The 23,694-nt window shown below is 36.8% G+C and overlaps 2 protein-coding genes across 3 annotated transcripts in view; both read right to left on the bottom strand.

Moving 5' to 3' along the window:
* Positions 1–10,597, bottom strand: part of LOC140157045 (transient receptor potential cation channel subfamily A member 1-like) — a 63,496-nt gene extending 52,899 nt beyond the window's left edge. Inside the window, 3 exon segments of the mRNA XM_072180111.1 lie at positions 921–1,554; positions 6,542–6,583; positions 10,539–10,597. Coding sequence (XP_072036212.1) covers positions 921–1,554; positions 6,542–6,561 — 654 coding nt within the window. The 5' untranslated portion in view covers positions 6,562–6,583; positions 10,539–10,597.
* A 6,474-nt stretch (positions 10,598–17,071) lies between these two features.
* On the bottom strand, positions 17,072–22,515 carry LOC140157041 (uncharacterized). Of its 2 annotated transcripts, none has more exons than XM_072180104.1 (5): positions 22,412–22,515; positions 20,987–21,464; positions 20,482–20,552; positions 18,818–18,948; positions 17,072–17,783 (listed from the first exon to the last, which is right to left on the bottom strand). In XM_072180104.1, the coding sequence occupies exons 2-5, from the start codon at positions 21,429–21,431 to the stop codon at positions 17,555–17,557; spliced, it is 876 nt and encodes a 291-aa protein (XP_072036205.1). In that variant the 5' UTR covers positions 21,432–21,464; positions 22,412–22,515; the 3' UTR covers positions 17,072–17,554. The 2 variants fall into 2 exon arrangements, with proteins under 2 accessions (XP_072036205.1, XP_072036206.1); XM_072180105.1 differs by having other exon boundaries at positions 20,987–21,457.
* Positions 22,516–23,694: the final 1,179 nt, after the last annotated feature.

The raw sequence follows: 23,694 nt of genomic DNA, 5'->3' as shown, positions 1-23,694 counted from the left end.
ATGCCATCAGTAGTATTTACACATTGTAAAATAAGTCTGCATAACTATGCATGATGATATGCAGCATGGAATAATCACTTTCACATTCCTTTTAACATGAATATTGCTTGATTTAAATCACATTTAAAATAAATCATGATTAAAATCAGGATTTTTTTTCAACAAAATCACTGGTGTTTTGGAATTTTATTAATTGTGGACGAATTTAATGTATTTGTTTAAAAATAATCATGCAAAAGTTATAATTTAACTGTGTTCTTAAAAAAATGATTTTAAATTTATGTTCAAAGAACCCTTTATTGTACTTTGTAGTCTTTTAAAAATTTGGAAAATTGAACCCAAGTTTGGGGAACCCTCCCCTTGTCAGTATAATGTAGAAATTTGCATGGGAAATAAATTCATTGACATCCCTCTTCATCTGTGAAAATGTGGTGAACCAACGTTTGTTGTTTTTCTAAATTTTTAAATTCCATTTTTGCAGGCACTCCCACATAAATTGCTCAAAAATTAAAACATATCTGTAAGTCATTTGAAATCATCAATAAATAATTAAATTTATTTGGGTGATACTACATCCCCTGATAATTTTTTTTACTGATTTTGTATTTTTCTCAAACAATAACTATACACCTGAGTAACAAAAGTTTATGTATATAAGGAATGCTAAATTTTACTTCACTGAAATTCAAGGTTCATTATAAAAGGAATGAGGTACATTCTAGCCCGGCATTCTAGCGAAACCTCTTTTCTTATCATAAATAATGTACCGCTTGTCTTACTGAAATTCCAGTGTAGTAACTGGATTCCTTACCCCTATAATACATGTACACAACTTTTGTTACCAGTGTTATTATTTTTTGAGAAAAATGCAATTAAATTTTTATAATTTCAAAATAGCAAATTTAAAATTTAAAACTTACCTGATGAATTGATGAGATGTTTATATCATCCGTACTGTCCCATTTTCTGAGATGGCTAAAATCTTCATCCATATCTGGTGGTGAATAGACCAACTTATCACGAGCATGATGAACAACATGATGATTATCATCATCCCCACTTGGTGGTCTCTTCGGATGCAGTTTCATCTCAATCGTATCATCTCGTTCAATATTGTAACCAGCGTTACGCTTTGCCATGCTGTCCACTAAACTTGTCCTTGAATTATCAGATGAAAGTCTTTCACCGGCAGTCTCTGCCTCATCAGTATCACTCCCCGGAGCCGGAGCTACTTTAATAGGCCGTGTATAAACCGGGTTAATGTGTCCGGCACTAACTACGCTATTCAACGATCTTGCCTCAGGATCGGATGTCGAATCGGTACGTTGAATTGGGGGAAGTTTACTACCGTGTGAAATACGTCTTGGTTTGGGGTTTAAGTCCGCCGTGCCTAAAGCAACTGGCTCAGGTTGTACAACCTTTGGAGCAGGGTCAATTCTGTCCAATATGCTGTCAATGTCATCTGTCTCTTCACCCGGTAGTGGTGCATTTAAAGACTGGACACCAGATAAGTAGATGGGTGTGTCCCTTCCACTGTTGCCCGAGTGGCCACTGCTGTTTATTTAGCAATTGAACGTAATGATAGTCAACACGAATAGTGTCAGTCACATGTACAGAGATAGAAAAAAAAATTAAACTGATTAGATTATTTACTTGTGCTTGTAGACATACACAACTACCACTACACAAATTGAATTTCTGTGCAGTGAGGTTACACAACTTACAGTGGTACAGTTATTTTCATGAATTGGGAGTGAGAGAGACATGTTTGCGATTTTTATTTTCACGATTCTTACCCTATACTTGCAATACATTATACATTTATTCATGAGGTGTTAATTTCACGGATGGCACTACAATTGCCAAATCCACGAAAATAAAACCCTCACGAAAATTATCACTTAAAACACAGTACCACATGTGGTGGTCTTTGAACCCAAACACAGACCCACCTATCTCTATAGTTGATAGGCAACCAAGCATGACAACAATCACAACACACAACCTGAGACTATTTCAGGTATAATAGTCTCAGACACAACAGTCAGTGCTTCCTGTTTCAATAAATGTTATAAAATTTAACACAAGACAGTATGTGTAGTCACTTGGGCATGTGGGTAATTTTAACAAAGTTTATCTGACCTTTTTACACAATACTTAAATTCCACATACTGTTAGTGATTTGATGATCATATTGTCATGTGCTGGTTGATCATTCATACATCAAAATAACACGCCCGGGATAAAACGCTGTTAAAATCAAACTCACTCAGTCATGCCGTGCATACTGCATGTTTCGCATTGGCATTGCTAATTTGTTTTGCGCTCTAGTTGACACTGAAATTATTGATTTATAATTCAATACTTACACAAAAGTTGCATAACAGTGGTACAAATATGTGTATAAATAAATACTACGGCTCCGATCTGCACTAGTAAAATCAAATTACATTTCGGTACGGAATGACAGCTCGCAGCAAAATCAATTAGGAACTCCCTCTGATTATGCAACTTGTGTCAATCTTATTTATTCCCTGCTTGTGTTTTCTTCAGAAATCTTGTTAAAGAGTCATTAGTTTGTAAATTAAATCTAATACTGGAACTAATTTGCAACTCACTTGTTAAAGAGTGTTTCTATACTGTGCAGAAATAACTCCCTTTTCCGATCTAAAAACATGTTCTTGAAATATTTTCAAGAAAATATAGTCAGTTTTATGAATATTATATTATTTAAAATTACTTTCGAGTACGCAGACAATATATTAAAGGCTTTTATTGACCAAAAATGAAAAAAGTAGTGCAAGTAGCATAATTCACAATATAAAAACACCTTACCGATTGATGAGGGCGTCATAACCATTTTTTCTTGCGATAAAAGAGTGAAAGACTTCAGACTGCCGTTTCATGATCAGCACATTATTGCCAAAAAGGCTAGGCCTACTTCAAAATGAAAGTTTTATAAATCCGGGTATGAATCAATCTTTGGAGATCCTATAGCAAACTGAAGGAACGTCACTACCACATTCAATTCCCCCTTTTCGTTGTAGTTTGAAATCATTCCACCCATGAACCCAAGAAAAGTGGAAGTGACAGAGCTTGACAGGTCAACGGATTTGTCTGATTTGTTTATAATCAACTAATTCCTGTTTTATTATTAGGTAGGCCTACCGTAGTCTACTATGGTTTGTTGCTGGCCTATGCCTCGGTCGATTGACCCCATTTTTTAGTTCTTCCCAAACCCCAATGTTTCCAACTACCGAATAAGCCATCAATATTAGTCTAATTATTATTTTTTTAAAGTCCGACTTCGGTAAAAAAAATTTAAGTTGGGGCCTACATTTTTAAAACGTTTTAATAACATTTAATTGTCGGGTTATAAAAGTCATGAAAAACGTTTTTAAGACGTTAATGTAAAATATTTTGGGCAAACATTTCTGCAAAACATTTTATCAACACTTTTAAAATAACATTAGGCTGTTTAGAATGTTTTGCATTTTCAAAAATGTTTTTGAATGAAGCCAAGACACCACCCCCCCAGTTTATTTATTTATTTATTTATTTATTTATTTTTTATTTATTCACGGTATACAAATAGCCGGCAGGCAGCATAGGCTGAAAAGCGCCGGCTTTACAAAATACAATTTACACATCAAAAATATACATTATATATACACTCAACAATTTACTTAAAAACAAAACAAAAACAGAGATACAGGCAGAGGAGTAAAATACCAGCAGAAGCATAGGATTACACTACTTTTTCAAATTGAGTTTACTGATGATGAACGGAATGGTGGAATTCTGAAACCTGTTTGTTTTGCAGAAGGGTTCAGGAAAAATTCTGCCGTGCCGGAGATTGTACTTCATAGATCCCTGCTCAGGAAGTAGGTGACGGTGTCTTTCAGAGTTGAGGACCTGCTGGCCAAACTTCACGACCAGATCTTCCCTACGGTTGGCAAGACTGCTGATGTTAAGCTCACGAAGAGCAGACTCGTAGTCCTGATAGTCATTGCCAAGGATGATTTTGCAAGTGCGTTTTTGAATCCTTTCGATCTGGTGGCTTTGGTTTTAGTAAGCGCTGGATGCCAAACTGCACAAGCATATTCCAAAATGGGTTGGATATAGGCCTAGGTCTGAAAAATGGCCAGCATGTCCTCAACTGGAGCAGCATGTTTACGAAGAGCATAGAGCATGAATAAACGTCTACTTGCACGAGAAATCATGTTTTTAACTTGGATGTCCCAACCCAGATTATTTTGAATTTCCAGACCAAGTAACTTCATGTGATCGACAGTCTGAAGGACCTCACCACCTAGAGAAAGTTGTGGGAGTTGGACAGGATTTTTCAAAAAATTTACATGCAAAACATGACATTTGGCTGGTTTCGGCAGCATATCGTTGACCTTGCACCAATCATCTAAAGCATCTAGATGATGTTGAAGCTTTTGGTGCTTTGATTTTGTTTTGGCTTGAGTGTTAGTGATCTCTGCCAAGGTGAGATCATCAACACATTTCCATCGATCGGTAGTAGTTTCGGCAGCGTCATTAACCATCACAGTAAATATACTGGGCCCTAACTTTGTTCCCTGTGGAACGCCACAGGTGATGGTTTTAAGGCTAGAAAGCTGGCCTTTGTATTGAACGCACTGTGTACGGTTTGCCAAAAAACTACTGATCGCAGGGATTATTGAGGGTCTCACTCCAGAAGAGATAATTTTATTTACAGCAACACTATGGTTTATTCGGTCGAATGCTTTAGTAAAATCTATCGCCACTAAAGTAGCATAAGTGGATGGTTTTTCAATACCAGAGATAACCTTGTGCAACATGTCAACAAGATAATGAGTTGTACTTGTACCCTTCACATTGCCATACTGCTTATTGTCAAGAACCGGAGTAAAATCATCCCTTAACCACTCGGCCAAAAATGACTCAAACACCCTCCCTAAGATTTTAGTCAAGGCAATTGGGCGCAATTCATTTGCTGTCAACGGTTTCTTGACTTTTGGCACTGAAATAATTGTAGCAGTTTTCCAAACAGATGGAAATACACCTTCCTGGAGACCAGCATTGAATATTTTAGTTAGGGGGTCAGCCAACTCGTACGAGAATTCCTTAATGATTTTAATAGGAATATCTTCTGGATGGCCAGCCTTGGAAGCATTGAGTTTGCTTAACCGATTTTGAACCTCCCAAACATGGATTGTTGGAGGAGCAAGGGCTGGTAAGTAGGAAGGTAGAGATTCCAATCTGAGTGGTGGCAATTGGCAGCAAACATTAGAAAAGTGTTCATTCAGCATATTAGCTTGTTCACTAACAGTGTTACCCAAGAATGACAAGTCAAAATCACCAGATTTGTTGTTGTGACCAGTAATAATATTCCTGATATTCTTATGCCATTTCCCAGGCTGTGTCTTTTTCAAAACTTCAACATTTTTAGCATAGTAGTTCTTTTTTGCTTGTTTGATTTCATAAATAACTTTGTTTCTTAGAGGTTTATAAAGCATCATGTTACCTGATTGGAAGGCATTATTTCGTTCCAAAATGAGTCTACGAATTGAACCATTTAACCAAGGTTTGTCATCAGATCTGTGCACCACAGATTTCTGGGGAAAGTGTTCTTTATACTTTTCTGAAAGTACATTCTCAAGTGATTGAGCCATAGTATCACATGAAGAACCCTCTAAAACACCGTCCCATGATTCACTACAAATCCACTGACCAAACGTAGTTAACGTACGCATACAAGAATCTTTTAAAGGCCTCGTGGTTACTTTTTTGGAAGTTGGCTTACCATGCTTACAGATCTGGGTCTTAGGCTTCCACACGACAACGCAGTGCTTACTTTTACCAATGGGGGCGTGTTTTTCAGGTTTCTCATAATGATCATGGACATCACTCATTATTTTGTCAAGACAGTTGTTTTCATGAGTCGGAAAAGTGACAACTTGGCGAAGTGAAGAGTGATTACATAAATCTTCATCTTTAAAGTCATTAAAGTCACCAAGGATAATAAAGCTAGCTTTATTGTCACCAACTCTGAGCTTGTCAACTGTTGTCACAATGTGATCAAGAAGGTTGAAGCAATATTCAAGATGCCTTACCCTAGACTACCCCGTAGTCCACTTGTCCATTGTGCATATTGTATTTAAGCTTAAAACTCTGATTTAATTAATGTGTGCACAATTGATAGATTTTCACATCTGATCTTTTCAGTCACCCTACTCCCTCTGTTTGTTAGCTTCCCAAGTAATGATTTATAACCTGGAATTTCGCGATTAATAAACTGGCAGATTCTAAAATCAGAATTGTTCAGTATTGAAGTGCCAATACAATTATGACATTATGATATGTTGCATTCAATAATATAAGCCTACGTACACTTTTATAAACTTTTTCATAACAATTTTATACTAGTATTTTGATGTAATAAATATCAGTATAATTTCGAGTTCAACTGAATGCTTTCATCATGATTAACATTAATAACGTAACATGCTTTTATTTATCAAAAATCGACTATGGCATAGTCTAGCCTTACCCGTGTCTTTGAGATGCCATTTTACTTCGTCCTTTTCACCATCTGTAGAAGTCAAAAGATAAAAATTATTTGTACTTTTTTATCCAGTAATAGCCTAAATTATACTGTAAAATGTCACAAAAACTGTATTTTCAACCCAAATATTTCAGCTCACGTGACTTTTCAGAAATGGCAGCCGGGTTTAACAGAAACTTCTTAACCCCCGGGATTCTAACTCGGCTGGCACAAAGTTGCACAAAAATCTATAGAGCAGATACCGATGTGGCCTTTATAAAGGAGTCTGTGTTCATTAATACTTTGGTGGAGGTTAGAACCTCGGACATCAATATTTTTTATCCTCCGTAAAAAGGGTGGATTTTTTATCCCTTATGATGGTCTTAAGATTTTGGACCCCCTTCATGTCCTAAAAAAGAAACCAAAAATATATTATTATCAACTCCATAACTAAAAATGACCGTTGGAGTTATATAAATTAATGGTGTTACACCATTATTGTAAGTGCGCAAATTTTGTTGATTTGAAGATTGAGAGTAGGCCTATACACGAGCCACGTGAATTATACACTTAACTTTATTGATAAACAATGCTTCTTTAATTTCAAGCTATTGAGATAATTCAAACAGAATTCAGTTTCCATGGCAATGGCAATTAATGCTCAATTTAAACCAAATATCCCTGTTAAACAGGGGCTATTCCCATGCAGTTAAATTCACAAAAAAATTGGCGTTAATGGCCATTTCCATGGAAATTGTCTATTCTTTGAATTTTAGCAAAGAAGACCTGTTATCAATAATATAAAATGTAATTCAAACTTAAGAAATCTCTAAAAATGGTGAAACCGGGTCCAATTTTGGCCAAAATGACCAAAATCACTAAAAACATGCATTTTAGGCCTACTCCTCATTCCAGAAAAATACAACACTAATTGTTTTGGGATTTAAAAAATATTATCCCGTTTTGGCAAATGAAACATAGCTAAAATCCTATAATCCTTTAGTAAGTCCTAACTAGCAATGAAAGTCAAATTTTAATATTTGGCCAATTTTTTTTTTGGAAAAAAGGGCCAAAAACGTACGTGCGCTTATAGGGTGTTTTCGCATGCTGTGACAATCAAGCCCAAAGACTTGTTCTAAGACTAATTTCAGCTTATGCATTCTAATTTTTGGAAAAGACATGTTTTAATTCTTATACCTGGGCCGAATATATCTATATTCGTCTCAGCTTATACCAACCATTTAATTTAAGTAACACAAAAAAGTGAAAATTAGAGCCAAATTTCGGCATCAGATCAATGCGTCTGTGATTTATAGGCCTACTGTAAGTTTTCAGATCAGTTTTAATTACAACAGGGGCGTAGCTCCTGGTGGGCGAGATCATGTAAATGTCCAGTTTATTTTTCCGCATCCACTGCCCTAATTCTTTTCGCATTTCTTACTCTTTCGTTTCCCTTTTTTCCTTTTTTTTATCTTCACTTCGCTCCTTAGCTTTCCACACTATAGACAAGACCCACGGTTATAATCAAGGCTGGATTCAGGTTTTTAAAAAAAGGGGGGGTGGGTCAGGGTCCCCATCATAAGTTTCGCCCCGAATTATACTGCAAATGCGACTCTACGGACCTGAGGGATACCCCTACCCCACACCACCCTGTAATGACATTTTGCATATACATTTGTCAAAATCGCTTAAAACATCTTCAATGTTATTATGATTGAATTACACATCACTTATTGGCCTACACCTAAATGGAATCAGTAGGGGCGGGTTGATCGTAGGGCCAAGCCGACGGCCTTTTTGTGTTTTTGTGTCCAAGGGGGAGTGGAAACTGCCCCTTCCCGTGAGAAGTATTGCCCCCCCCCCCTCTTGCCCCCATGTGGGATGCTTCCCGTCCTGTTAAGATTTTAGGCCTTTTTTGCACTTTTTAGCCAATTTTTTCGTAAAATGTTCTCCTTAAAAGTTTGCCCCCCCCCACACTTTCTGAAAAAGTGCTGGCCGTGGTGACTGTGCCACTGAAAAGTGTTCGCTTCTGGGTTGGACACCCGTAGGCCTACACTTCGTTGAAAGCAAACAGGTATAACGCCATGGCCGATTCGTGGCCAAATTCATGTTTACACATTGCATCTCGTGATCCTTAATGTAGTTGTCCCCTGGGCCCTGACTGGTCTAGATCCCCCTTCACACAAAAAAGCTTTGTTAACGAGACAGCGTTTACAGCTGTTCCGTCGAGAACCTTTCCATTTGCTGGCCGTGTCCCCCCCATAGTCTACCCACAGGGTCTACCATCATGCTAATGCACAAATCATCATGATGAGCTAGCTAGCTTGAACCTTAAAACCTGCTGATCAATGCATTATAGCTGATAAATAATGTATAAAGTACAAAATAAAGTGCTCTTTCCGAACCAGGTTAACCATAGAGAACGAACATTTGTTGCAATACATGATAAGCTACTACCAAGCAAGACATACTTAGGCCTACTGCACAACGGATTGATGACTCAACAAAAACACAAATATTTGCAAGACCAACGTGTTATTTTTTTTGGTCAAAACATGTTTAACTGGTTTCTGAATTTGTATATCTCCCCTAGAAGAGTATAAGAAACTTCAGCTCGATTCTAAAATATTGCGATAGATATGATATATTGTCTACATTATGACTGCACCCACAGCTTTCAAAAAATGATTGTTATTCAAATTCATATCCTAGCTTCTTGACATTTGTTTACCATGATAAAGCAAAAACCTTTGGGATGTGGTATTATGGAGAGGATATTCATTCTAGGGCATTTAAGTTCTCTTTTTTACTTTTTGACATATAAGCTGTGCAATAGTTATGTGTACCTCCAGTGGTGAATTATGAAAATGATCGAATGGTCAAATCTCTGGCCTCCCCCTTCTCACGAAGTGCTAAAATATCTTCGCCCCATCACCATTACAAATGCCAGATTTTGGGAACCTAGTTTGTTTAAGGGGTGGGGTATGAACGTTTGGACAGTATTTATTGTGGGACATCAGAGCACATCAGACATATCGAATTGCACTCTGAATACGAAGAATGTCCTTCTGATATCAAATAATTTTGATTTTTTTGAAATTCGCAATGTAATACACATTTTATGGCAAATCATTAAAAATTGATATTTTTGATATTTAACAGTACTCGAAGTAAACTTTATAAATCTGATGATTTAGACTTAAAGTGTATGTAGGTGGGATGGAAAGCCGACGATCAATTGAAAATTTTGACCTTTCGTATTGAAGATATGGATTTTTCCCCAAAACAGCAAAAAAAATTAGGTCTTTTTGGGAAAAAAATCCATATCTTCAATATGAAAGGTCAAAATTTTCAATTGATCGTCGGCTTTTCCTCCCAGCTACATACACTTTGAGAACATATCATTAGATTTGTAAAATGTACTTCGAGGACTGTTATATATCAAAATTTGAAAAATATCAAATTTTAATAATTTGTCATAAAATTTGTATTATATCGTGAATTTCACAAAATTAAAATTATTTGATATCAGAAAGACATGCTTCGTATTCAGAATGCAATTCGATACGTCTGAGGTGCTCTCATGTCCCACAAAAAATACTGTCGAAACGCTCAAAAAGCATGTTAAATTGTCTTATTATAAAATTGTGATACCATAAGTCCAGTCGTACAGCGAGCAGGAAATCCTACACATTAGAATGTTTTCGTACTTCTTTTAGTAGGCCTACACCTTTCAGATGCCCAAAATATCTGTGCATGTGCTAAGTTACGCCGGCCTCCCCTTTTTACCTGCCAAAATATTTTCCCACCCTTCATAATTCACCCCGGGTACACATAACTAATGCACCACCCCCAAAACACCTGACACCTTAAAATTAAATGCCATACACTATTGTAACGTCGAATGTATTCGGACATACATATCAATCATTAATCATTTAATATTATTATCATCTCAAAATATCGAATATTTTCTTTAAAATTATAATTAAAATATACTTACAGGTTTAACACCAACCATTATATTATAAATACATCCATAAAATAATATAGCGGTATTATAATGCATGTGTATATACACGGAGCCTTCATCGACGCCATTGCTATCTACGGAAGATAGCCATTGTAGCATGTCAAATATATTTATTGGCGCGAAGAAGGGAGCTTTATGCAATTACCATGGCGACCAAAATGGTATACGACCGTGACCATAATGCCGCTGTTTAATTCAAAGTAGTAATTAAATCATTGTTTTTAAAGCTATGCTAACCATTTAGGCCCTAATGTTCAGGTGTTATATAAAAAAAAATGGACTAATGGATTTCCTGCGTAGGAAATACTATTATTGATACATCGGTATTTTCATTTAAGTGACTCTAATTATGCCACAAAAACGGAGCAGGTGTTTTCAGCAAATATTTACATGATCAACAGCTTATCTCACAACCTTGTGTAAAACAAAAAGATACAAAATAGGAAGCAGACAAACAAACAAACAAACAAACAAACAAAAACGTAACATTTGGAAATTATGCATAATCAAAACCATAAAAAGTCTCCGTCTGTTACATAATTCGTAAGCAATTTGGAACTGTGCTCGACTTGAGTCTTTAATTGTAAAATCACCAGGCTCAAATTTAAATTTGTTATTCTTTAAAACAAAAATGATAATAGGGCCTATATTATAGTAAAAACTGTCGGAAATGGTTCATGGTGTCCATTTTAAGCCAAAATAACGTCCGGTTATCCCGTAAATGTAATTTGGGGACCAGTGAAATTACCGTGAATTTTTATTTTATTTTCAGGGCGTGTAAGCAGGATTAAGAGGGAGTCGGGGATTCACATTTTATTTCCAGGGCGTGGAGGGAAATTTAGAGGGAGTCGGGGATTACACATTTTATTTCCAGGGCGTGCAAGCAGGATTAAGAGGGAGTCGGGGATTACACATTTTATTTTCAGGGCGTGTAAGCAGGATACACATATGTTTGTGTATTACGATGGGGGTGCATGGAGGTAGGTAGGCGGTTCTGGTCACAAAGGTGTTTTGCTTATACGAGTTGGTTCTCGTTAAATTACGGGAAATTTTGAAATGCGAGCGTCCGTTTTTACGGCCCGTTTTTACCATTTACAGTGCATTTAAATTTGTTATTCTTTAAACAAAAATGATAATAGGGCCTATATTATAGTAAAAACTGTCGGAAATGGTTCATGGTGTCCATTTTAAGCCAAAATAACGTCCGGTTATCCCGTAAATGTAATTTGGGGACCAGTGAAATTACCGTGAATTTTTATTTTATTTTCAGGGCGTGTAAGCAGGATTAAGAGGGAGTCGGGGATTCACATTTTATTTCCAGGGCGTGCAAGCAGGATTAAGAGGGAGTCGGGGATTACACATTTTATTTCCAGGGCGTGCAAGCAGGATTAAGAGGGAGTCGGGGATTACACATTTTATTTTCAGGGCGTGTAAGCAGGATACACATATGTTTGTGTAGGGCCTATTACGATGGGGGTGCATGCATGGAGGTAGGTAGGCGGTTCTGGTCACAAAGGTGTTTTGCTTATAGGCTATACGAGTTGGTTCTCGTTAAATTACGGGAAATTTTGAAATGCGAGCGTCCGTTTTTACGGCCCGTTTTTACCATTTACAGTGCATTATCCCGGGGGGGGTACTCAAGTTTGGTTTTGGTAGGGACGTGCCGCTGAGATTTTGGAAGTAGACCCATAAATATACCAATTTTTCAAGAAATTTGGACCCATTGATATACCAAAAGTCAAAATTTTCGAAAATTTTGGCTAGATTAAGGAAAAATTGGGCTGTTTTCCGAAAAAATTGAGAAAATTTTGAAAAATGGACCCATTCATATACCAAAATAGGCTTTGAAAAAGGGGTCATTGATATACCAGAAGGCTGAAAATGCTACCCATGTTTGCGGCACGTCCCCGTATGGTCATTTGTACTGAGTACCCCCCGGGTGCATTATATCCAAACCAAGTGACGACTGTAGGGCCTACTGAAAACAAAAATACCTTTTTAGCCGTCAAATCGGGAAGTGGCCTTCCAACTGTAGGCCCCTAATAGCCTACACCGTAATCCGGGACCGTAATACATAAACAAATCTCTGATAATTGATAAAAACTTGCGTAAGCAATTATGGTAATTGTAAATCGGCAATCATCATTAATACAAGTGTCAATATACTTTCCATGATCTAGGAAGGTTGGTAGCTGTTGAAAGTTGTCATGGCAACGGCACGCTTATTATATGTTTTATAACGACGATAAAACGGGATCCTAAAATGTTCTCACAAAAAAATAAAAACAAGATACAGGTCATGTGTCACTTAGACTACTAGTACTAATTTATAGTCTTAGAAAAAGACCAGTTCTAGGAGGTTATTACAAAGAACCTTTTAAGGTTCTACTTGGAACCTTTTTTCTACTGTCGTTTTTTTCTACTGTAGTGTTATGTTGAATTTTATGATTGAAATAAAAATACTATAGGCATATTAACTCATAATTAAAGACACGCGGAGCTCTCCTATAGTCCGAATAATCAGACCCAGAACAAAATATTAATTTCTGACATGATCGTGTTCTGGGTCTGAACTGAGCTCTCCGATCTCCCTTAGCATTGATAGGCCTATTAGGCCATTACTAGTTTGAAAACAAAAGTGGCAAAATAATGCTTACCTGATGGTCTCTGATATAGGATAGTTGTTAATTTCCAACTCATGATGTTTATAGATTTCCGAAAGCGAGAAATGTCAGCATGCGATGTTCTTCACCGAGTCATACCAGTTGCATGATCGCCTGTTAAATATATGTATACCGTCCGCCATACTAAAACATAATAACATTAATAAATATGGAACACACACACGCGAATTCTGGTTGAATGAAATCAATATTTTTAAAACCTCGGGCAATATTAAATGATTGATTGAAATAGGTCACCTAAGGTAAATAAGAGACACATGAGGTTGTAGATGGTTTTCTTCTGGGTTTTGTTTTTTTCGTATTATCCTATAACTTGTCTCATATCCCTAATTAATTCATGAATATGAGAGAGAGAGTATTTCTCTTTTAATTTTTATTAATTAATTGATAAAATCGCAAATGATTTTACAGTAAAGCAAAAAACATCCATGTCAGCTGAAACGGCAAATTCATTTTATATTTTCCTTTTTTTATATAAGTTTTTTTACCGTAGGCCCTAAAATCATGAAATTCTGTGACAAATTTGAAAGAAAAGTTACTTTGATTCGATAATCGCAGTATAAAGCAATTGATATTTGTACTTCAATAAATCAACTACAATTTTATGTCGTGTAGTTTTGAGCACTCGAAAATAACATCTTATAATTCAAAATTTAGTGATTCAAATTCAAAATTTAGTTTTTTAGTAAAAAACTTTAAAACAAAAACCTCATTCCGCATTCGTTTTTTAAACTGCCATGGGCTTTGAGACATAACAATTTTTTAGCCTAACATTAACAATGACATACAAATGATGACACAGCCTTGAAATTAAATGAAGAAAGTTAAACTGCAGTTAAGGGATGGGGTATGAACGTTTGGACAGTATTTATTGTGGGACATTAGATCACATCAGACATATCGAATTGCATTCTGATTACGAAGAATGTCCTTCTGATATCAAATAATTTTGACTTTTTGAAATTCGCAATGTAATACACATTTTAAGGCAAATGATTAAAAATTGATATTTTTGATATTTGACAGTACTCGAAGTAAACTTTATAAATCTGATGATTAATACTCAAAGTGTATATAGGTGGGATGAAAAGCCGACGATCAATTGAAAATTTTGTCCTTTTGTATTGAAGATATGGATTTTTTCCCCAAAACACCAAAAAGAAGTAGGTCTTCAATATGAAAGGTCAAAATTTTTAATTGATCGTCGGCTTTTCCTCCCAGTTACATACAGTGGCGGATTTAAGCTGTCAGCAAGTCAGCAGTTGCTGACAATGCCCCCCTGTTATTTTGGCCAAAGGGCCCCCTGTTGTTGTTAAAATAATAAACACATTGTGCATTTGAATAAATCGTAAATACTTCCCGTAAATTTTTAACAACATTTTGTTGAACCACCCTAACACAATGAGAACAGAAAATAATTATTCAATCGAATGTGATTATCTAGAAAATGACTTTTATTGTGCATAGAGATACAAAATACTGTTGGCAAGGCATTGATGATTCTTTACTACTGAAATGATTCCATATTATATAAAATATCCTGGAAAACACTGCCTTATACTGGTTGTGTCAAAATGATTGGTACCCATCAGTTTCTAGTGATTATGACGATCACATCAAAATCCTGGGGGGGTTTTGGTAGGGTGTGCCACTAAGAATTTGAAAGTGGACCCATCACTATACAAATTTTGGACCGTCGACATACCAAAATTTACGGCCGAATTTAACCCACATTGTCTTAGTTTTTACAATCAAATTTTGGTAAAGGTTTAGGCAAAAGTGGGCTATTTTCTGAAAAAAATGAGAAAATTTTGAAACAAGGACCCACCCATATACCAAAATTGGATATAACAAAAGGCCGACATTGCTACCCATGTTTGCGGCACTTCCCCGTATATTTGTACTGAGTACCCCCATCAAAATGCATCATAAGATCTGCATATTGTCATAAACATATAACAATTATGGTCATTTCAAGAGGAAATTTGGAAAAAGTAGTCTTTTCAATAGGCTGATTGACTGATTGATACCAACAATGTTTTTGAATGCAACCTGTATGAGGCAAATGCATCTACTTTCACACTTTTTTAAAACTTCCAACTTTATTTTCCACATATTTTCAACTTCAAGGTCTGGATTTTGCTTGAAAAATATATCCCAACAGCATTTGTCACACTGCACTGGTCTACCAATGTTTTCCTCGGCTATCATAATTAAAAAGTTCTGTATGTTATGGATAAAAAGTTTTTAAAAAGACTAACTAATCACACACTTTTTACCACTTCATTATTACTACAATTAATTTTTAGAATATTTTTGAAAAGGAGTTTGTCACACAGCTATTTAAAATCAACCACAGGGATGCAAATTGTGCGGGAGCGGGGAGCACCGCTCTTAGGAAATGAGAGTCAAAATTGAGGAAATAATGCCATGGGAAGAAAACAAAGAGAGGAAAATGGAGGGAGAGATAAGAAAAGAAAGGAAGGGGTAAAGAGGAAAGAAAAAGAAGAGGAGTGAGGTACAAGATAATAGGGGAGAGCTGTGAGGCAGTGAAGTTACTGAATGGAAGAGAGCAAATCTTTAAACACACTGGTAGTTTTGCAAAATTTTGAGGAATTCACATTATTGTTCAAGAAATAAGAGCAAAAAAGAGGAAGGTGTTGGTGTTCGAATATGGAAATGGGATATGAGGAAATTTACAATTCATCACCATAGGAGGTATTCAATGTAATTTAACAGGAAAAAAAGAAGTTGGATGAAGGCAGGTGGAAACAGGGCACATATCTGTGGACATTTACAGAGAGGCGGCAATCGTATATATATCTCATTCTGAGGAAATTTATAGAGGCAGCAATTAGGATTTTATGGGAACAAAAGTCATGAACGAATTCAGTGTATCAATACTAATGCCACTGAGAAGAGGAGAAACTGGAAAATATTGAAAAGAACTATAAAGCACTGAAGAAGTTGTGCTCCCTCTGACAAAAAATGAAAGAGGAAATAAATACTTGATAGTTAATTACATGTAATAACAGGTATCGATGCAGCATCAACATTGATCCAACCAGTTTTAGGTGACTTCAAACAATTTTACACATTTGTTTAGGTCTTCAATGGACCTCTAAAAGCCCAATGTACTATAAAAATCACAAAAACATGATATGTGACCGTACAGCACGAATGAGCCGTAAATTCCCTAAATTGTATTCTGAGTTACAGCGTAAAATGTGTATGAATGTCGTATTCAATGTCGTTAAAGGAGCAAAGTTTAACAAACTATAACCCCGCTTCTGGGTATCGTTTGAAGTCAAATGATATACCATTTTAAAGCTTATGATGTATATTTGTTAAACATGAAATAAAACAAAATTGACCGGGGGAGGAATTTACGGCTCATTCGCCGTGAACGGTCACATATTGCAATGCTTTCTACAATGTATTCTCTGCACATATAAAACCCCAATGAATATATTACTTGTAAGTTCTGTTGATATTCAAGATCATATTCAAAAATAAATACAGGATAAAAATTTCAATGTCTTTTAGACAGTGGGTCACTGATGGAGTTAAATTTACAAACTGGGGTTATTCAGGCTGATAAATACCAATCTATAACTTTAAGGGGCATGACTTTTAATGCATTCAATTCATCTCAGAAGGTGGTCTGGCAACATGTTCTGGGTTTTGTGAGAATGGGTCACACATCTGATATCCCATCCTCAGAGTCGGATCAAACACTCATTATCATTGAGGTATAGGACTTTTTATTTTTTCGGAGAAGAGCAGGTAGGGCAACTACTTGATTATAATTCTACGGGTCATTTTTTAAAAATCACATTTTTGTTACCAAAATGGGGGTTATAGCACCCTCAACACACACTCTCTCCATAGGGCTACATGTAAAAACCAGTTATAGAAAAATGGCCCTAAAATAAAAACGCCTCGTTCATTTTTCTTCAGATTTTGCATATGATGCAGATTTAACATCTGGAATGTAATGCAAGTGGTGTTGTTGCTGCTCTTCTAAATTCATTTATAAAATGTCCGCCCCAGACCACGTCAGGATACATCCATGTGGCGTAGCCAAGGGGGAAGCTGCCCATTGTGTTCTTTCTAACCAATTTTTGACCATTTTCGTAAAATTTTGCTTCCTTGAAAGTTGCCTTGCCCACTTTTCCCCCTCCCCTGAGAAAGTCCTGGCTACACCATTGGATATATCCATGGACTTTTCTCACTACATGAGACAGTTCAGATTCCCTAGATGCAATACAGCTTTCACAGTTGCCTGACAATGCCGACCAATTATTTGAATCTCTTAGCAGCTTTATTAAAGTCTGCCTCCGTTAGTCTGTATCCCCAGTGTTGTAGTGTCTGTCTTACAACTGGTGACACAGCCGTGTTATCATAGGCACATCCACTACGTGCACACTTGGCAATCAGGTTGTTACGCCAACGACCTTTGACCCCTGTACATCTGTCCCAGCGACCGATTTGTCTCTCGTCATCATCTGTGCGACGTCCAAGGTAGAATCTGAAAATTAAAAAGTGAAGAAAACAATGTTATTATTAAAATTCCAGCGCCGCCTCCTCTGTCAATGGTGAACAGGGTAGCCATTTCTTTCTTAAAATCACTAATTTTGTGCCAGGGTTATGCAAATGGGCTATTCCAGTTGAAATCCACACACCCCCTATGAAAGACATGATCTTAATCTTGCATACAGGGAGTGTAGATTTCAAATTGGGTTACCTGAATGATTGAATCCATTTGAAATCTAAACACTCTGTGTGAGAAGGTCATGTCTTCTATATAATAGGGGGGTATAGATTTCACCTGGAATAGCCCTCACTCCAACAAAAAAGAAAATGTTATTTAAAGTTTTTCTAATTCCAAGCATTATTGTACATTATACAATTCAATAAAACATTGCATTCGTATACTTTGATCAGCTCGAACCGTGTGCCTTATAACATTGCGGATTAATATCAAAATGTTTTATTTCGAGAATGTTCTTGTGACATCGCCAGAATCATCACAAATTATTAATTCAAGTCCTGTACTTTGTCTACTTTCTTTAAGGGGGTACTACACCCCTATGGTAAATTCGTGAATATTTTTGCATTTTTCTCAAAAAATAATAACACAATGGTAACAAAAGTTATGTATATTATTGGGGCAAGGAATCCAATTACTACACTGAAATTTCAGTGACTCTAAGACAAGCGGTTCAGTATATATGATAGAAAATGAGGTACATTCTAGCGGTACCTCTTTTCTTATCATAAATAACGAACCATGTGTCTTGGGTCACTGAAATTCCAGTGTAGTAACTGGATTTCCTTGCCCCTATAATATACAAAACTTTTGTTACTACTGTGTTATTAGTTTTTGAGAAGAATGCAAAAATAGGCACAAATTTGGGTTGTGTAGTACCCACTTTACACACAAAATATAGACCAGACAGGTCAACTAATAGCGATCTTAACGTGGGTCTACTTTTCAGTGTAGTGGTAAAAGCATTTCCTTGGATACTCTGCAGTACTTCTTTAGAACACCTAATATCTTACCTACAATACCACTGAAACCACCCATAAGGGTCTTGTTTATCAATCCATCCACTTGACTCCCACATTTCTAAGCTTCCACCACACTTGACTCCATAAGTATTCACATCTAAATGGTATGTGCAGGATGATATCTGTGCATGGAAAATGTCCAGAGAAAACAAAAGTAATGCAACTGACCAGTCCATTGGTCCAAAAGGCTGTTAGTCCAAAGGGGCTAGGGTTAAGGTGGGCACCGGAGTTTTGCGCGATTTAAAACGGCAAAATGCGCTGGCCACTTTTCAAAATGCGCGAAAATGCGCCAAAAAATAGGTCAAAATGCGCTAAAATGTGTGATCCCCTGTTTTCAATGCAAAACACGAAAAAAACATCGGTAAAACAATGGCATGTCAATCAATTACTTAACGACTTCGGTTCATTTCCAGTTTCTGGAAAAATAAAAAAATAAAGATGGCGACCATCACAAATCGTCGATCGAAATGTCGAAAGCAAGGGCAAATTTCCCCACATTATGCTTGGTTTAATGATCGTTATTTGTATTTTGATGTACATAAGTGAAGTTAGAACCAATATTGCGTGAATTTTCTTGTAAATGCTGCCGATTTGGGGCATAAAATCGTAAGTTTTAACTTTAAGCTTATCGATGGGTCAAAATCGTGAACATTCTCGATGGAACCCAAAATGCGCTTTGGACACCCAAATGCGCGAAAATGTGCGCTTTTGCGCGAACCGTGCGAAACTCCGGTGCCTAGGTTAAGGTCATTTTTGGTTATGAATTTAGGATACGGTTAGGGTTAGGTTTAAGGCAGGCATTAGGGTTAGGGATATGATAAGGCTAGGGTTAGGAGTCTGAGTTTGGATTACCGTCAGTGCTATGTTTAGGTTTATAGACCACTTGACATCATTGTTTATCAACCAAATCTAAGAATCTAATCAGCATGCACTTGTTCAGATGTTGCCTCTAGGGCTAAAACAAGTATTGTTCATCTAGTGGTACTACTAGTATAGTTCTAGAAACTGCATGTAAAACTGAACTTCTGTTAATAACTGTACTGTTAAATGAGCGCATCGCTAAACCCAACAAGTTAGCAGTATGTTGGGATACTAAGGCCGTATAAAATTAATGTTTTGGTTCTCGTCCCAGAGGATTTTCATGAATTGATGAGGGAGGGAGGTGTTTTTTTTTTTTTTTTTTTTTTTTCCAATGTAAAATTAGCATTGTCAGTAGTTTTCGGTCTTCTCCAATAGTGCTCGAGGAAACGATGAGGCCCTTTTTTTTTTCAAATGTGAGATTCTGAGGATAAACCCCTAGAGTACCACAAAAGACTTGGAAGTGATTCTTGTTCTCTAATAAACTTATTTATATGTATGAAGATTTCATAAATCATTCCAAAGTCTAAAAAAATTGAAAAATCTAAAAAAAAATAAAAAATCTGACAAATCCCAGAAATTGAGGAGGGAGGGGACGAGAACCAAAATATTAATTTTACACGGCCTAAAGAAGGGCAGTGTGGTCAGAGATACCTTAACCAGATCCCACTTCTTGCATGCTACTGTACACCAGACTGCCTTTCTGCATTGTTCTCTGATGGTGCTACCTGTGGAAATTTTCCTTAATAACACTCAAACAAACTGACAAAGGAATAAGTATTTTTAGCATACCGTACCTGTTTACTGATCTCGAGCCCCTCCACCCAATCCTTGGGAAGTTCTTTCCATACACCTGTATACTTCTCACCTGTCAATAGCAAAATATAAAACAGTCAATAGCAAAATTAAAGCAATTTTCAGTGCAACTTGTTCAAAGAAGAAGTTCTGCCAGAGCAGTTCTTCTGGGGTGAACCAAACCTGCCTGGTAATCAAATTAATCAGTGACAAGGTTATCTCTGATTTTGCACTTGTGCTAATTGATGTGATTGACCTAATACTCGCCGCTTGCATTATTGGTGGGGCTTCCTCAAAAAGGATCTCATTTGAAAAATAATCTACCATCTACAAGCTTGCACATGTATCAGAGTTTCAGCTTGAGTTCCAAGCTTAATTATGTTACAATAATTGGTCAACATTTTTTGCCAAGAGATTTGGATAGAAACACTGATCAGGAACTGTGGACATACACAGAGATTTCTCAAACATGTGTCCTCATTTCCCTGTGTTTACAAATAGACATACCTGTGACTCCTGACTTGATAGGTCTGAAGTATGTCCCCCCAAAACTACCAGCCTGTAGAACTTCTTTAGGCGACATGTTAGGACGGATTCGCGGGCAGTCTTCAAAAACAAGTTCTCCTTTGCTGTTCCTAGTGGGTAATGGGGCTGTGTAGCCTTCTCTTTCACGATACTCTAGTTCATGAATACTGGGACCATCCTTTCCAGAGACTTTCTTAGAAGATTTGGCTTCCTTTGTTGGAGCTTGCTTCTCTGCTTTGGGCTTCTTTGTTGTCTTTGGTTTAGCTTTGGTTTCTGGAGACTGCTTTACAGGTTTTGGTTTAGCTTTAGGTTTTGGTTTAGTTTTGGTTTTTCCATCAGCCTGTTTCGGTTTTTTCGCTGATTTCTTGTCGGTATCAGTTGCCTTTCGTTTACGAATTCTGGATACTGCTCCTTGAGGCTTCCCCATCTTGAAGACCTGTGCCAAGGTTTGATCTGCAAACTTAAAGAACAATTTTGAAATGGAGAATATGGTTTTATAGTTGCACATGATTGTATTTGGGACTGTACAGTGTCCAATTTATCTGCAATAACTATGAGCCCTGCCCTAGGGCAGGATAAAACAGGAGGGAAACAAGTTTTGGGAAGGTCATGCAGGTCGAAAAGGAGAGAGGAGAACTGACTTTTGACACACACTTATGGGGCGGGGGAGGGGCTTTTTATTAAATGAAACAATCTCTAGAAAAAGGCTTTGTGCAGAAACAATTACATTCAATTTCATTTTGAAATAAAATTTCCTGTCATAATTAAATTTGCAAACCTTAAAATTGGGGTGGTAAGAATTTTTTAACCAGCCAAAAGAGGTGAGGGGGCAAGTAATTTTTGGCAAGCCAAAAGTGGGGGGGGGGCAAGCAGTTTTGGCAAGCTGAGACTGAGAGGGGGGGAAAGCGATTTTTGGCACACATTCATAGGGCGCCTTAAAAAAATACAATGCTTTAAAAATGCTAAGGAAAACAGGACAAAAATGCTTAAATATGCAAGACCATTAAGGTTTGCAAATAGGGATCCCAAAAATTTGGCATGTTAATGGGGGGGGGGCAAATAAGCGAGTTTTGGCAGGCCGAGGCTAGCGGGCCGGGGCAAGCCATTTGAAAATGTCCCCCCTTGAGGCCTTGTACCTCGTATAAATTATTGCAGAGTCACATACACAATGATTTGAACACAGCTACAGTGACATAAGCAGTGCAGTCAATGAGTCAGTGATACCATGATATAACACATTTGATTTGCATTTTGTAACATGCATGCACGACGATCGATAAGCTTAAATTTTAAAAACCCAGTCATCACATAAATCATTTGTAAATATTATTTATTTTAAGCCAAATTAATAATTTGTCTACTTCATCTAGTTCTATATTTTTTGCACAAAAATATCTTGGCACTTACTTGATAACTTGGTAGAAATGCAGAAAAGCACGACTTGAAGGTTAACAGTGGATTGCGAATGATCTGCAAGGCAAGCCACGCGAACACATGTGTTACATCATGACAAAAACATAAACACTAAAGAAATATCAACGGTTGGTGGCGCGCTTACAGTCGCTGATCTGTCAATATCGTTAAATATAACTGGGTGGAATTTCATCAATTTCTCCAAAGAATGAATAAATCTTTGAAATAACATTGGAAAAAATACTCACCATTTTTATTTTATCAAAATAATTTGGAAGATATACACACTGTTTAAAGGTTAATGGTAAAATATAATATTAAATCTGCCGCTGATGTGGAATAAACCTGTCTGGGAGAAAGGTGTTGCCAAAGTGAGTTATAGGATTTATACTGAATTGACGAATTTTCTCTGTGCAACTGCGAGTTCGACGACACGCCGTCACGACGCGACGGCGCGTGGTGAGGAGCTGAGGTAGGCATTGAGAGCTATTGAGTGCAAATTATATTTTCATTATCTGAATCAATATAGGCCTATTATTAAAAATAGCACTTTGGTGTTTTGCAAAAGTTCATTCTACAAATCATGTACTTTGAACTTGCTTAATTTATTGTTATTCATGAGTTATGCACGTTTTACAAAAGTGTTGTTGTTTCAGCCCTCTTTACAACATAACTCAAGACAGGAACTCAAGAACCTCTTTACAACATAACTCAAGAACCACAGGACCAACAAAAGTATATGTGTGATATTTTAATTCTTCTACATGCTCGCTATGAATTGAGCAATGCAATTTTTGCTAAAGCTCATTACCAATCGCAAGATGCCGCTGTGAACTACTATTTTTCTAGCTTTTTCTGCTGCTTTGACCAGCAATTATACATCGTATACCCTTAAAGACATATACCGTATCTTCCAATGTGATGCAAATTGATTCTTTTTTTTCCAATGTTTTAAATTGATTGATCTGATCCATAATGTGAGTATGAGATCCACCCCCCCCCTCAACTTGCCAAAGATATCAACCTTTTTGGCACTAAGGGAGTGTTCAGAAATACTTTGGTGGGGTGGGCTGGTAAAAAGGGAGGGGCCAAACAAGTTTTGGACCTTAAAACAGGGGGGGGCAAAAAGTTTTAGGTGGTAGGAAAGGACCAAAAAAGTTTTCCGCTTTTAAACCCAAAATTTTCGCGCGCTTCGCGCGCATTAAGACCCTCTATATCACTTTTCACATTTGCAAGTGTGGGTTTTCAGTGCTTTTGTTTGATAAAATGATGGCACT

Source organism: Amphiura filiformis, chromosome 7, assembly GCF_039555335.1.
Source record: "Amphiura filiformis chromosome 7, Afil_fr2py, whole genome shotgun sequence".
NCBI classification, from domain to species: Eukaryota; Metazoa; Echinodermata; class Ophiuroidea; order Amphilepidida; family Amphiuridae; genus Amphiura; species Amphiura filiformis.
Note: the sequence above shows the minus strand (reverse complement) of the source record. Positions and strands in the feature narration are given on the sequence as shown.